Here is a 15,903-nt window from a genome sequence, read left to right on the forward strand (position 1 = left end):
TTTTTTCTTAACACAGGATCAAGGAACAATGTCAGCTAAGCATACCAAATGAAAAGGTAGATGCCAATATGCCTGGTAAATCTTATACCAAACATGTCATTTCTAGCATACCAGTATCTCAAATAACTTTACTCCACACCTGCATCACTAAGTAAGAACCACTAGATGGGATGGAAGACCAGTTCATTTTTAATGCTCTTCAAACATGCTGATAGGAAAACTGAGTAATTTAAGGATTCAGCAGGCCACTGGCCAAATCCTCAAAATTTTCAGGAATATTTCCTATATTACAGCTTTCGTTCATGAAAATGCACCCTTCAGGTGGCTCTCAGAATAAAAATGGTCATATTAAAAGAATATATTCACTATGTTGGACACCCAGCACATTCTAAGAAAAGAAAAGAATGACTCTGATCAATTGTGCCCAAGCACAAATTGAAATTTTGCACAAGGTAATTGGTGATGGTATGGAAATATTCAATTTGTAAAGGTAAAGTAAAGTATGCTATCAAGTTGGTGTTGACTCCTGGTGGCCACAGAGCCCTGTGGTTGTCTTTGGTAGAATACAGGAGGGGTTTACCATTGCCATCTCCCACGCAGTATGAGGTGATGCCTTTCAGCATCTTCCTATATCGCTGTTGCCCGATATAGGTTTCCCATAGTCTGGGCAACATACCAGTGAGGATTCGAACTGGCAACCTCTGGCTTGGTAGTCAAGCCATTTCCCTGCATTGGTACCCATAGCAAATTAGACAGATTACCTATCTGCCTCAATGAGAGTAGGCAGGTAGATTAGATTATTTGATTTGGTGGCATTCAATCAACACCATACTGATTTTCTTCTAACAGCAACCAGGTCCCATTAGGGTGTAGGCAGCTGCCACTGATATAAAAAGAAAACAGCCATAATACACAGGATGGCTGGGTACACCAGGGCTTATTGTAATAGGCAGGTGGGCTTATTTTGTGCAGCAGGAGAAAACTGTGCAGTGGAAACTAGTTTTTTGTGCAGGTGGGCATATAGTAGTGGTTTATTGGGGAACTAGGCTGTTTTTTTGAAAAGAAATAGATCAGGCCGGGGGGAGAAATTAAACAGAAAATTAAACATGAATATTTCATTTCAATCTTCATAACCATATACACTATCTCCACAAGCTGTGGTCCAACAACTGTCTTTAACAGCTATAGTTCTCCTCGGCACTTGGACTGATTTCTTCCTTCTCTCTTCAGCAGGACACACACACACACACACACACACACACACACACACACACACACACACACACATATATGATGTTATTACATTTGTGCCCTTCCAGAAAAAAGTGTCAGCAAGGCACAAGTTCCTTCTTACACCACAGGAGTACCTCAAGTCTATCACTCTTCTAATAGGCACTATTTAATTGTCCCAGTACCCCTCTCTTCCTTGGGTCCCTTCTCCATGGTAAATTGCCTGGCTTCTAGAATGGTTTACAGTATTTGTTTATTTCCCTCCTTTCTTCTCTCACAGAACTCAAGGTGGCATACATGGGGTTCCCAGGCACCAAGAAAGCCTAGACCTGCTTAGTTTCAGCAAAATGGCTGTATCATGTACTTTTATTGTGCCCTGGAAGCCTTGTTTTTTTATACAAGATAAAAATAGATTTCCTTATGTTAAAGTTAAATGTGTTTTCCTTGTTGCACCAATAGATCTGAAGCCCTTTCAACAGATCTGTAGATAATACTGATTAGGAGCAACAATGATGTGATGTTCTTAAGCAGCCATTTCATGAGGAGCATCTAATTTGTGAAGGTCTTCGAACCTATTATCTCTAGTACATCATACAGATTCTTTAACAAATGTTACTGGGACAAACATCATCTTATCACAAGAGATATATTCTAGTCACCATAATTATAATCAGGGCAGAGGATTTTCAGTTATTTTTTTATTTTTTGCAATGGAGGAGACTTAATTCTTAGTATAGTTTTGTGGTACACCAGCCCAAACTTGAAAAGCAAATCTCTCCCCCCGCCCCGCTCTCTCTCTCAAAAGCCACACAAGGCTGACATTCTGCACAGTGAAACCTTGGTATTAGCAAGCCACCGGGGCCACTGTGTATGTAAACATAGCAGCACTGTCTGGGGCTGTTGTGAATCTCTTTAAAACAGTAAATGAGTACAATGGAAGTAACTCAAGCAACTGCCTGTGCATTGTTTTTAAGGAGATTCACAACAGCCTGCCTCCACAGGGCTGCCTTTTATAGATGTAGCAGCCCCAGTGGCTTCCTCCTAGCACAGAGGTTAGACTGTGCAGAATGTTGGCCATTGTGTCTAATGGAAGCAGCACTGCAGAAGTGCCTACACATTGTTTTAAGGAGTTACTCGTTGTTCTCCGCAACAGCCCCAGGGCTGCCATTTATGTGTGCAGCAGCCCTGGTAGCTTGCTAACATCAAGGGTGGCCACAGTGATTTGCAGGTGAATTCCCATCAACTGAAATAATGTCCGGGGGAGCCAAGCTACCCTTAGCCAGTAGAGCTCGCTTTGCCAAATGCTTTGCTGAATGCTTGCTTTGCTTCCCAAAAGTTTCAAGGATAGAAGGCAAGATTCCTGGCCACAACAATTTCTGCAATCCAACCCAGTAATCCACAGAACTGGCTGTTTCAGTTGAGGCAGGCTACAGGTATGTCCAGTCTATATGGATAAATTGAGAGCAGCCATCTTGACTGGATGGAATGCTTCCCATGGCAAGAGGGAAGGTTTTAGAAGTATCTTTAAACCTGTTGGCAAACCCATCTGACTACATGTTTTAGAAATAAAAGGTAGGGATGACTCCTGCTTCTACTGCCTGCACGCAGTGTTAAAAAGTACAGGAGAAGGCACAAGGGGATCACCTTCTGTTCCCAGATGTAGTTTTAGTACAGCTACCATGAGTATAAAATACATGAAAAAGAGCAGCAGCAGCAATTGCAAACCCTTTATACTGTCAGCTCCTTCAGGGAAACTGTCAGAACAGACACAGAAATCACCATTCTTCCATGTTGCTTGTCAAGGCACCCAGCCATAGGTTTCATTTCCAGTTCCCAAAACTATATTCCCATCTTCTTCACCATCACCTAGAGAGCCTCACTTATCATCCCTACTTCATGTAATTTTTGGACATTCCACGTTACCTTTTACCACCTCTGTAAATTCACTTGGCCCATAGCATTCCAATGAGATGTGCTTCTTGACTCCCAGTTCCAATATATATCTGTTGTTTGGGGGCACTGTGGGTAATGCAGACCAGTTTTGATTTGCAGTTGCACTTTGAGTCATTTGGTGGTAATGTGAATTGGCAATTTGCTTCCATTCACCAGAAACATCATGCACCAGTTGCCAACTCTATTACTATTGATGTATGTAATTGAGGAAAAAGCCCACACTGTATTGCTCGGTTCACTCTTGGCTTTACTGAAATTTCTTAATGCTGCATTCATTTATTTAATGAAGTGTGTTATCTTTAACAGATTTTATCTTTATCAGGGACTTTTACTGGAACCTTAACTAATGATAAACCAGTTACTATAAACCATAGTGACCAGTTTGTTAATTAATCACTGAATGATTATTTTTTTAATTTTAAAGAGTCAGATGCAGAAACTGGGTTTACAAGAAACCAGGAAACAAAATTTAAAACACACATTAAGGGTATTCACATGAATGGGAGGTGGGGAGAACGGGGAAGTCTGTGCAAAACCTACCATCCCCCCCACCGAGATGATCCTCACTGTTGGTGGGAGCACAGAGACTCACTTCCACATGATCTGCGCTGCTGCACGCAGCACAAATCTCTGGAGGACGGGACGATGCATCCTGGCCTCCACGTGTCCAACAGTGCAGTGCACGATGAGCGTGGTGCATTGAGAGATACCACTGTGAAGCAAGAACTCTAGTGTTAAGGGCGCAATCCCAGCACTGGAGTTAAGTATGCACCAAAGGCTGGACTTTAAAGTGGGGTTAGGTGGGCAAGCAGCACTGGGATCTGCTTGGATCCCGGCGCTGCACACGAGCAGCCTAACCCAGGCCGGGCTGCCCTAGCCTGGGTTAGGCTGCTCATGAGAATAGCCTTAATGTGTTGTTCAAATAACTCCTATGACTACTGTATTATTTATTTATTTAACGTGTTTGTATACCACTCCAAACACAAGTCTCTGGGCAGTTTACAACAAAACGAAACGAAACAAAAGTTAAAACATTATAATAATGTAAAGTGATTATGTCTGAGAAAGTAAAATTTTCTAAACAATAATTTTGTCCCATTAACAAAATGCTGTTCAATATTTAGACAACATTTTTCTGATTACTACATCAATTGTTTGCAGATCCAATATCTTTTTCTCAGATAGTCTTTAGCTTTAGAAAAATTTGTGCATGCTGGCACTGCATGCAGGTTCTTGGGTGGAGCGCCGTCGCAGCAGGAAGCTTCAAGGGACAGTGGAGAGCAGGTAATGACTTGCTCGCCTCCTGTTTAAATATCTCGCTTGCTGCTCCCCCCACCCTCGGCAGCAACGAACCTGTTCACCAATCTCGGTTCATGCACATCCCTAGTCATAAACAGGTTTTATTATAATTATAATTATAATTCGATTTCTATACCGCCCTTCCAAAAATGGCTCAGGGCGGTTTACAAAGTGAAATAACAAGCAAATAAGATGGCTCCCTGTCCCCAAAGGGCTCACATTCTAAAAAGAAATTTAAGACACACACCAGCAACAGTCACTGGAAGTACTGTGCTGGGGGTGAATAGGGTCAGTTACTCTCCCCCAGCTAAATAAGGAGAATCACCACGGTAAAAGGTGCCTCTTTGCCCATTTAGCAGGGGACACTCCCTGATCCCCTTAAATGCTCCAATTCCCTCCTTTCCTCTCTAGTTCATGATCATTACAGTTTGCCATGACATCTGAATTGGACAAGATATGGTTACTGCAGGCCGTAGTTTACCTCCAAAGCAGAATCAGAAACCTAGTTCAGACTGTAGTTTCAAAGTCTGGCTATTATTAGCAGTTACCAAAGCTCATCTAATTTGGACATTGCAACAAAAAAGACAGTTATCACAAACAAGGAACAGAGGAAGGGAATGAGAGCATATAGGGGAAGGAGTGCCTAAAGGGAGGAGAAATGACTGTGTGAGCCCAAACACTGCTCACAACAGGAAAATCAAGATTTGACTGTAAAATCTGAATTGGGCCAATGTGATTTTCCTCCAAAGCATTACTCACAATTATCTGAGCCTTTGTACTTTAAAAAAAAGATTAGTTCTAAGCAACATGCTCCATCACTTGCCTCTCTCTTCCAGAATTCTAGCCCCATTTTAGTATCTTCTTGGGCTTCCTCTATGCTTTTTCAAGCTGCACAATCATAGCGGCTGCAGAATCATAGCAGCTGTAGCTCTGCCAGATTCCACTGGCAGGTTCCGTTGATACTCCCAAACTCAACAAAGAAGCAGCAGCTGAGAATCTAATCCACTCTAACAAGCTCAGAGAGCCAAACTAGACATGGAGCAAGAGATCCATAATCTCCCAATATACATGGTTTAGCTTTAAAAGCAGCCAGAAAAGAGAGGGCTTCATGAATCATTTCCATGCTGGAAATCCTCCCCCACAAAACTGCTATTAACTGCAGAGGGTACCTATCTTTTTTATCCTCTGTGCCTAATAGCAGCCTTAACAGGCAATTTCCATTGGAGGAACACTGGCAGGGTGTGTGTGAGATATACAGCTAAATCACAACCCCCCAGCACTACCCAGCACATGTGTTTTAGACTAAGAAAAGATATTGGGAAATCAAATCATGGATCTCCCACATAGGATGCAGTTTGGTCCTCAGAAGATATAGATACAAGAAAAAACCAGAAAGGCTGCCCTTTTAGCAGAAAGTAGTTGGAGAGGGGAAAAGCCACAAGTACTGTGAACTCTGTGCTTCACTTTAAGCTTTCTAAAAAGTTGCTCTTTTGGCTGGATTACATAAGAACATAAGAACAGCCCTGCTGGATCAGGCTCAAGGCCCATCTAGTCCAGCATCCTGTTTTGCACAGTGGCCCACCAGATGCCGCTGGAAGCCACAGGCAGGAGTTGAGGGCGTGCCCTCTCTCCTGCCATTGCTCCCCTGCAACTGGTACTCAGAGGCACACCCTTGAGGCTGGAGGTGGCCCACAGCCCTCCGACTAGTAGCCATTGATAGACCTCTCCTCCATGAAGTCATCCAAACCCCTCTTAAAGCCATCCAGGTTGTTGGCTGTCACCACATCCTGTGGCAGAGAGTTCCACAAGTGGATCACGCACAGTGGCCCACCAGATTAGAGGGGACCATTCTGACCTACTACAAGTGTCTCCACCGTTTCTTGCTGAGTTTGGGATGAAATATTTTCCTGGGTTTTACTCTGCCCCTAACAAAGAGCACCAATATAAAAGAAACCACACAACATGCTCAATTCAGCTGACAGCACCTGCAGCTTGGAGAGTGTTTTCTCAGGAATACATGACATAAGACAAAAGAAGCAGAGAATGAAAGCATTGATGGGAGATAGACACCTATCACACAATGTATTAAAGATGTCAGAAAATTAAGGGGCATTGCACATTTCTAAATGTGGAGTCCTTACAGTATATCCATTTTGTAAACATTTTCACAAAGCAAGGGCTATACCGAATCACCAAGTGTTTTTCAAAATGAGGGGGAAACAGTCACAGCAAAGGACTTTTTTTTATCTGTGTGTGGTTTTAAAGCTGTCTTCTGAATGCAAACTTTCCTTCATCTTCCAGGCCTTTCCTGGAAGATTACTGGAATGCATTTCACTTGGATTTCTGCTTGAAGGCCAGAAAATCTGCGAATGCAGGACTTGACTGCCTGCTTACCTCACAATCTTTTCTCTTACTTATAAACTATGCACAGCACCAGCAGCCTCTCTTCATTCATGCAGCATTTTAAAATAATGCCCAGAAATCCTAAGAATCTACAATCTGCTTATAGGGAAGACCACTGACAGAACACAATCAGCCAGTTGTATCCCAAAGACAGTACTTGAATTACAACTGGATTACCCCCTTACTTTTTGTGATGGCATCTCTAGCTACTGGCCAAATTCAGATGTAACACAAAACCGGAGTTAAAACAGAGCAGAGGCTGGAACTCCATTACTTCCAAATTTGTGCAACTACGGTTTTGAATCAAAAGCAATATATGGTTTGCGTTGCCAAACTCCAACTTGAACTTTCAGTTTGCAGTAAGGTTCACCACTGAGGCCTGAGGTTTGGTCACCAAAGCGTTATGTCCAAACATGGACGGTACCATAATTGTGGTTCCGTGAGGTTTTTGAAACTGCAATCATAAAGATGCAAGCGCAGACTTGCCTGGGGGGGGGGAATCGCTCCCACTCCATGCCTACAGCGCATCTTTCTGGCCACCTCTCAAGCACCAGCACCACCCCTCCTATTGCCGATGCAGCAATGCCTGGCAACAGGGATGCTGCCACATCCCACAGACAGATCTGCATACAGCACAATGCTAGCCTGCACCCAGGACTTTTGAAAAGGAGTAAAATCTGTCTGCACACAAAGCCAGGCTCAGACACATGGAGCATCACAATCTTCTTTGGGGCCATGAAAAGCTTGTCATGGGAGGAGGGGGTGTTGCAGTGCAAAAAATCTATCTTTAACCAGGGAGAGTGGGGATCCCATGCAAGCTGCCCCCCTTTGCTGGGTTAGCTCAACTCATGAGTGTGCAGTCCAAAAGAAGACCAAGCATGTTCACCCCAATGGTCTTCCACAGTAAACTGGCCTTCTCATGAGAGGTGTAGCCCACCAGCAGCAAGCTGCTAGGGGAGCAAGAGTGTGATTTGATCTGTATGGAGTGCTTTGCCAGGGTGAGCCCTTGCAAGAGAATCCTAGGTCATGGCGGGACAGAAAGTCATCATGTTCCATTTCCTTTACTGAGTAACAGGGAAATAGCACCCCCCCCAAAAAAAAACCCCACCATCCCCAAATCATGCTTGAGCAGACTAGTTTTGTTGTAGGACTCTTAGGAGGTGGTCAATGCAATCACTTTCAGAAGAAGCACTGGCATGGTGTTTAAAGGGATTTAAATGCCTTTTCCATGTTGAGGGCAAGCAAACCATTCTGAAAAGGCACGATCGTGCTTGGCATGTCCCCTTCAAGATCGTGGCCAATCATGGGTTAGCCACGCTGTCTGTTTACCTTAAGCAAGAAAATTGAGGAAGGCTAGGAGTGCGGGGAGGCTGGGCAAAAGCCTGAGCATCGCCCCCTTCTCCTGAAGATGGATGGAGAGGGGGAAATTAAGAGGATCTCTAGCTGAAGACATGTGCACAGTGGGTGGAAGAAGTGGAGCTTCATAATGTAGACCAGGCAGGCTCCTTCTTAATTTCATTTAATCTGTGCTGCTCTGGGTTGGGCGCTTTCCCATCCCATCCGTCACAAGCTCAAGTAAAACGGATCTGGTAGGGAGGGAAGCGGCTGCTTAGCCCTCAATGTTCACACATCCCTAGTACAAAAGGAACTGAGGGGGACGACGACTTCCCACTGATGACTGATCACTTCCCCAAAGATTGCTGCCCCAAAATTTATCTAGATATTATTAGAGAAGACCCCCAAAGCCAGCTGAGCTCTCTGGGTGCAGAAAACTTCAGTTTGGAGGCTGGGGATGTTGCATGGATTTGGGGCATGTACCTAAAAAAGTAGATCATTTTGTTTCCTGCCCTGAACTAGTATCAAGTCATCCCACCTCAAAGAGAACTTGATACTAGTTCAAGTACACAGGGGAGAAGTTGGTAAAGGTTACACTGCTGCGAATCACTTCCCTGGTTTAAACTGGTTCATCCCCTCTTAAGGAGAGGAGACTTGGTGTAGAAGGAGGCCATCAAAACCTCTTAAGCAAATTTATTTCAGCAGTGCAAAGTGACCTTAAGTGTTATAAATGGTTATATATGTTGTGAAAACTAAATGGAGATAGTACTGAAAGTCATTCTAGTATCACGCGCCAATAAATCTCACCCAGCCGGACTAAAAAATACTCCTGGTGATTCAAACCTTATGGTTTGCATTCCAGCAGAACTTCTACATAAAGCCCTTGAATAAAAAGAGACAATTATCAATAGCTATTTCTGATATCCTACCTTGCATTATTGGGGCTTGTTGTTATTGTTCTCTTAAATTAAAATATAAACTATGATATTGCACACCAAGAACCCTGTCGCTCCACATTACAGTAATCATTCATCCAAAGTATTCATTAATTCATTCAAATTAATAATAGTATATTAAGTAGCCTGACTGAAAGCCAGAAAAATTCAGATATGAAAATACAAAATTTACTACTTTTCATTCAGCTGGCACTAAAGTTTTCCAAAAACTGAGCACTGTACAAGCCACAGTATATCAAAGTTAGATATTATTAATACAGAATGTTGTGGTGCTACTAAGAATCTAAGGATCTTATCTCTCAGTTCCACTTTATAAGAAGCAAGCTCAGGTGGTTCAAACCTGACAGAATAATGAGTCATCCTCTGTATAATTATGTGCTTTTTAGAAGTACTGTCAGACAAATAAAGCTCCTAAATGGCTCATAGTAAACTTGAGAACAGAGTTAGCCCATGAAGCAATGGTGTTTGCTGCTTGAGGGCTAATTCTAATCAAGCAATGCTAGGGATTTTGCCTAAATTTTTACTCATAAGGGAAATTGACACTATTTTCATCAATATTGGTGAGAATAAAGATACGCTATGCTTTAATGTCCCCTTTAGGTTTCAGTGTTTCACCTCCTCTGTGCTGGACTTCTAACACTCAGAGTTTTCTTATACAGGCTGAAGTACTGAAAAAGGACCTGAGTGGGTTCAACCTAATGCACAAGACAACCCAAAAGAACACAGCACCATCTAATAACCCAGATACTTAAGTATTTAGAAAGTATGCATGGAAGGTTAAAAAAAGCTATCGAAGTTATAAATAGCGGGGGTATGCAGTATCTCTAAAAACCATGGGATGGAAAAATAATATGGAAAAACATTTAATAAACACTCCCTTTTAGCACATTAATGTGGACAATATGTGTAAAATAGTAAACTCACATAAATAACATGAATATAAACCCACAGATTTATAGAGTAAAAATTGACAATCAGCCTGCTGCCAGGATCCCCAAAATAAATATGCAAGAAATCTCATGACTTGCAGGTCAGTCCTCCATGAGCCAAACTTCCCAGTGGCTAGAAGTCCAGCATAAATTGAAGGAAAGTCCTGTTGTCCTTATATTAGATGCTCATATGGAATTCAAATCCTATGGGACATTGACAAATCCTATAGGACATTGGCAACAATGATAGTTAATCTATCTAATTATGGAAGATAGGAAGGTACAGTTATAATTTTCAGGTAGTGCCATAATTTGTTAATTAAAAGATTTGTTAATTAACGAGCTTGACTTGTATTTTTTAGCTGATATTATGGTAAAGTTATCTGAAAGATGTGTGTCAGATGTTTGGATGGGGGGGGCGCAATTTCAGTGCTTGCCTTGGGCACTATTTTCCTTAGATACGCCACTGTGCGGGAACCATGGCTGTCTTGGCCACCGGGGGTTATTTGAATTCCTCTGGTCTTGTCCGGCAGTACCTTGGCACCATATCATGCCACTCATGGGAGGCACAATAGGGGATTTGTCCAATAAATTCCAGTCCCAGGTCAAGCCAACAAATCCTGCCGTAAACAGTTAAAATCGTCAAGCATTTTCGAATACCGTTTAGCGTTCCGTAGTCAATGTACCATGTAATTTTCTAATATTTTCCAAAATCTGTGGGTAATCCTTAGAATAGTCGTTCTGTTCCATTTTCAAGCCATTGAAACTGGTTTTTTTAGTTTAATTGCATATTTCTGAGGAGCTTTAGTAATCCGAAGATGTGATTTCTAAGGCGGTCAGAAAGAAACTGAAAGAGGGACACCTAACCGCCAGTATAAGATACTGCAGGGCACACGCAGGAGGCAGTTGGGGGCATCTCGAGGAGCTAACAGATTTTACCTGAAGTTGGTATGCGCATGCCCCATTGTTTATGACTGTCGTGAGATCACTATCCAGATCTCATGGTTTTGCATATCCATAGTCAGGTAATTAGCACTCGACCTTGGTATACACGGGGCGGGGGGGAGAGGAAGTGATCAAAAAATGTTTAAACCTGCATATCCGAGGGTCAGGGGTGGCCGCAAATGACCTCGAAGGTAATTTCTGACTGTCATTTTGACTGGCTCATGTCCAGCTGCCATTTTATGGCTCAAAATGGAAGGCAACGAGATTTTCAGCTAATTTTCGACTAATTTTCAGCCCCATGGGCGATGGTACAGTATGGCAGGGCACCTTGATGGGTCATTTTGGGGCAGTTGGGGGGACAAAACCTGTCATTTTTGGCCTATTTTCTGAATCCAGGAACCTAACCCCCTAATTCTTATTGCCCTAATGTCCCATTATCTGTGGATTTGCTATCCATGGGGTGGAGGGTAATGAAAAAGAACCCCCACAAATAACAAGATTCTCCTGTATCTTCTAGGCAGTGAAAAGGATGAAGACCTGAGACATGGACAGCATCACTGCACCTACACCTCTAGGACTTGACTCTGCTCAATTGTAGCTTAGTGGCAATAACCTGGAAGCTCGATTATACTTCAGGTGGACTCTAGCTGCTGACCTGAAATCAGCTAACAGTCAAAAGGATTAGAAATCGGGCCAGCACAAATCAAACTGTCAAAACAACTAAGGTCTGATGTTAGTCTCCCAAGCCACACCATCTCTTGCCTTTAGTTTTGTGCCAAATTGCTAGTAAAAGTTCTTAAGCAACTGTGTCCAAAGACATTGGCAGGTGGGGAATGAATGTGGAGTATTTTCAATGAATGGTCATCAACCTTTGAACTTTTTTTTCAGGAGGATAAATGTGTAGACTGGCTGAGTACATTGCAGGACTCGGCGTTTCAGAAAATATTACTTCTGGGAAATGCTAAAGCATATATTAATTTATAACACAGCTTAATATGCAGCTTTGCCTCACCTATGCACAGCTCCACTTCTGAGGGTAACTTTTTCAGTAACCATTTCAAGAACATGCTCCCATTGATTCAGCGTTTTTCTTGGGATGAAAAGACGCACTGCTGGGCTTATGAGGTCACCATTAGCAATCAGGCTGAAAAGATGATAGCAGGTTACAAATACCCTGATGTTCTGAAAAATCTTGCAGATCAAACTGCCTATCAGAAAGTTCAACTTACAAAACAGTGCATGGCTCTTGAAGAGGTTTTCGAAACCGTGCTGACACATTGATTCTACTGTGGGTAACTGGCTTTACCTGAAAAACCAAACACAGTGATTTGTTCTACATTAACATGTATTTAGGATGATTTTTACAATCTTCTCTCCCCCACATACCAGTTTTTCTAACAGTACCTTGAGAAACTTTGTACGTCCATGCAGTGTTCCCTCTAACAGGGGTTCTCAGATTATGTTGACTACAACTCCCATAATCCCCAGCCAAAGGCCATTACAGCCAGGGATGCTGGGGGTTGTAGTGAACAACATCAGGAAATCCCTGTTAGAGGGAACAGTGCCTCCATCAACGAAGCACACTTTGCATCTTTGTCAGCTAATCACTACTATGCACTTGGGTCTGTCTTCATTTGTGCCTTTCTTGAATTTATGTTTTCTCTATATTTTCCACCAAGTTGTTGTTTTTTCTTCCCTTTTCCTCATTTTGGCTGTATATTTCCAGCCATGAAAACTAGCCTGAACTCCAGAAGTTAATTAGTACCCTTACTGATTTGCTAGTGGGTGCTGCTGAAGCTACAGGAGTGTTGGCCTCCCAGTGTCATCAGATTTACTAATTTCTTAGCTGTTTCTCATAGTTCATGCCTAGTGATTTGGAAAGAAACGCATATCTCATCTGATATCACAGCCAAGTGCCAGTAGGCTTTGAAAAACTTAATTATTCAGTTTCTCTCTCTCTCTTTCATAGTTTTTTACATCCAAAATTATCAAAATATTTTGCAAAATATGTTTAGAATGGGAGGGCATACACACACATGCACGCATGCATGGATGACAGGCACAATTAGTGGCTGACAGGCAGAGCAAGGATGCAACAAGAGAACAGCCTGACAGAACTTCCCAACTTACAGTGAGGAAGTGCCAATTTTTAACACCCTCCCCTTCCCCAAAAAGACTTCTGTGCCACCTGAAAACAACTCCCTGAGGGCTGTGCAGCCTCAAAATTGCTGCTTCCCGGCTGCAACAGTACAATTAGTCGGAAAGTCCTGTTAGGAGATTTTCTCACTCCACTGGTAAGTACATCCTTGCTCTGTATGTCTTAGCGTAAGTATAAAGTGGTTGTACTTCTGTTTCAACAAGTATAAACTCAAATAGTTGTCTTAAGAGGACCAGCAAGATAACACTACATAAATATCAAATACAGATACAGCTAGAAGAATTTGATTTTTCTCTTACACTGCTTCTTAGAGAAATTGTCTTGTCTCCCATTTGCACTGAGATACAGTCATCTCTAGAATGGGTGACCTGTTGATACAGATCCCTGACAGAGTCAAGATGCAACTACTTCTCAGGCAGAAAAGTCAAAAGAAGAATCACACAGTTGGTGGTGGCATGATCTTCAGGAGCATGCCCTTTGAGTTCTTTTTATACTTTCTCCTGACAGAATGGTTTAGTTTAGTTTGTTATCCTCAATCACACATTGGTAATGCATATATTTTAAAAATTAAGCTATGGGAGTGCTTTGAATGCTCTATTCAGTTAATACAGTAAATATTGTTAGTAAACACTGCTACCATTTACTTAATTCACATAAAACTGTGAAAACCCACACTTTCCTTGGAACATATTTTCAAAGGTTGCAGCACAGTCCTTTGGTTGCCTAGATGCATGTCAGGAGCTGTTGCTGATAGAATCAGGTGCACAATCCTATGCACAGAGCCACTAGGGCTATATGATAAAGCATTTCTCTAGGCAATAAAGGGTTGTTGGGTTCTGAAGTAGTTCTAACCACCCAGGCTGACCAGTGGTACTCCTTGCCAGGAAGGGCTCTAAAAACCTCATCTTCAGGCAGAGGATAGCTGGCCTGGGCAATGGCAGTATCATATTGGCTTCAGCTTGACCCCTGGTACCGATTCTACAGGTGGTTTCTGCCTCCTGACCTGGCTTCCCACTTAAAGGCTGTTTATACAAAGCTCAGCTTTGTCACTAAGGCACCTATGCCTTGAAAATATAAAACATCTATTTCTGAATATATAAGAAATGTAAATATGTTGGGCAGAGGCGTATCTAGGGAAAAGAACGCCTAGGGCAAGCACTGAAATTGCACCCCCTGTCCAAACACCTGACACCCAGCTTTCAGATAACTTTACCATAATATCAGCTCAAAAATACAAGTCAAGCTCGTTAATCTTTTAATATTTCAAAGACTATTTAGCAGTGGACGTGTAGCCAGACCAAAAAATGCTGGAAAACTACAAATTTCAGTATGCTGGGGCTCCTGAAATACCCAAATACTATGTGGAGGTATACTTGGAAAACTAAACAGAAGTGCCTGTCGAATTCTCTACTATGCATTGTAGCATCACTATTACATAAGTTTTAAAAATAAATGGAGAATTTGACTTTTCCCAGATACTCTGAAAATAATTAAAGAATATGTATAGTAAACTGTGTCACTGCTTGGAATACATTCAAGTATTTCAGAAAGACAGTTAAAATGAGAGAAAGAGAGCAAGAAACTCCCAGTGGGCCTTAATACTAAGGATTTCACACTGATTCAAAGACTCACCATTAATAGCCATATGATTAAGACATCACATTTCACTCACTTATCACAAGAAGCAAAGTAAGAGCAAATGAATACAATCCTAGCTCATAAGCTTCAGCTCAGTATTCACAAGCCCTGACTCTGTACATAGTGCCAAACTAAATATGTGTACAGTGACATATTAATTTTTTACTCTTTTTTTAACCTGTAGCCCCTTCGGGGGGCTTCCTAAAGGCCATGTGTGGGGGTCTGCAAAGATTCCCCCTCCCCCTGCTGGCCTCTTGGGCCTCGCAGGGACCATTTGAGTATGTGCAGTGGCCATTTAAAAAAAAAAATTTTTTTTAAGTGGCCGCTGAAAACAAAACGGCCACCACGCATGCTCAAATGGCCTCTGCGAGACTTGGCATGACCTAGGGCCTCACAGAGGTCATCTGAGCATGTGCGGTGGCCATTTTGTTTTCGGCTGCCATTTAAATTTTTTTTTAAAAAATGGCGCCCCCCTTCAAGTGGCACCTGGGGCACGTGCCCTGCCTGCCCTACCCTAGATATGCCCCTGATGTTGGGACAAAACTTTGTAAGTCACAGCAGGATGTTTTCCCTTATAACTGCAGATTGAGCTGTACAGGTGAAGTTTTTTTCTCCATAACTCATTTATCACCACTGGAGCTGACTAGTTAAAACTTCCTCAGTACTTCCAAACCTTGCACCTAAACATATATCCTGCCTCCAATGAAATGGAGTACATTGAAGGGAATATGAAAGCTCTGTCAGTAATGTGATGTGATGAGGAGGGGCTGTTCCACACATGCATGCTCCAGTAACTGAGCAATAAACATGCCATTTTGAGTGGTGTTTGTGTTTATGTTCACATCTTGACTGGAACTGGAAAGCTTGATCATGCAAACTGCACCATGTATGCTTGCCAGTACTTGCTTGCCAATACCTAGCTGATCTCTTACTTCAGGAGGATTTCAGGAACAGAAAGAACATCCACACAGTATCAGCACTTGCACACATGTGCAATACAGTGTCATTTGTGTGTCAAATGCACTTCTGAACCCTTTCAAAACCTCTGTGAAGATAT

General features: G+C 42.3%; 1 protein-coding gene across 5 annotated transcripts in view; it reads right to left on the bottom strand.

Moving 5' to 3' along the window:
* The window catches only part of DCDC2 (doublecortin domain containing 2), a 115,469-nt gene that overhangs the window by 43,090 nt on the left and 56,476 nt on the right, over window positions 1–15,903 (bottom strand). For all 5 annotated transcript variants that reach the window (XM_053246909.1, XM_053246907.1, XM_053246908.1 and 2 more), the window contains 2 exons: window positions 12,280–12,356; window positions 12,063–12,194 (listed from right to left, as the gene is read on the bottom strand). In XM_053246909.1, coding sequence (XP_053102884.1) covers window positions 12,063–12,194; window positions 12,280–12,356 — 209 coding nt within the window. The remainder of the gene's footprint in view (window positions 1–12,062; window positions 12,195–12,279; window positions 12,357–15,903) is intronic.

Source organism: Hemicordylus capensis, chromosome 4, assembly GCF_027244095.1.
Source record: "Hemicordylus capensis ecotype Gifberg chromosome 4, rHemCap1.1.pri, whole genome shotgun sequence".
Taxonomy (NCBI): Eukaryota; Metazoa; Chordata; class Lepidosauria; order Squamata; family Cordylidae; genus Hemicordylus; species Hemicordylus capensis.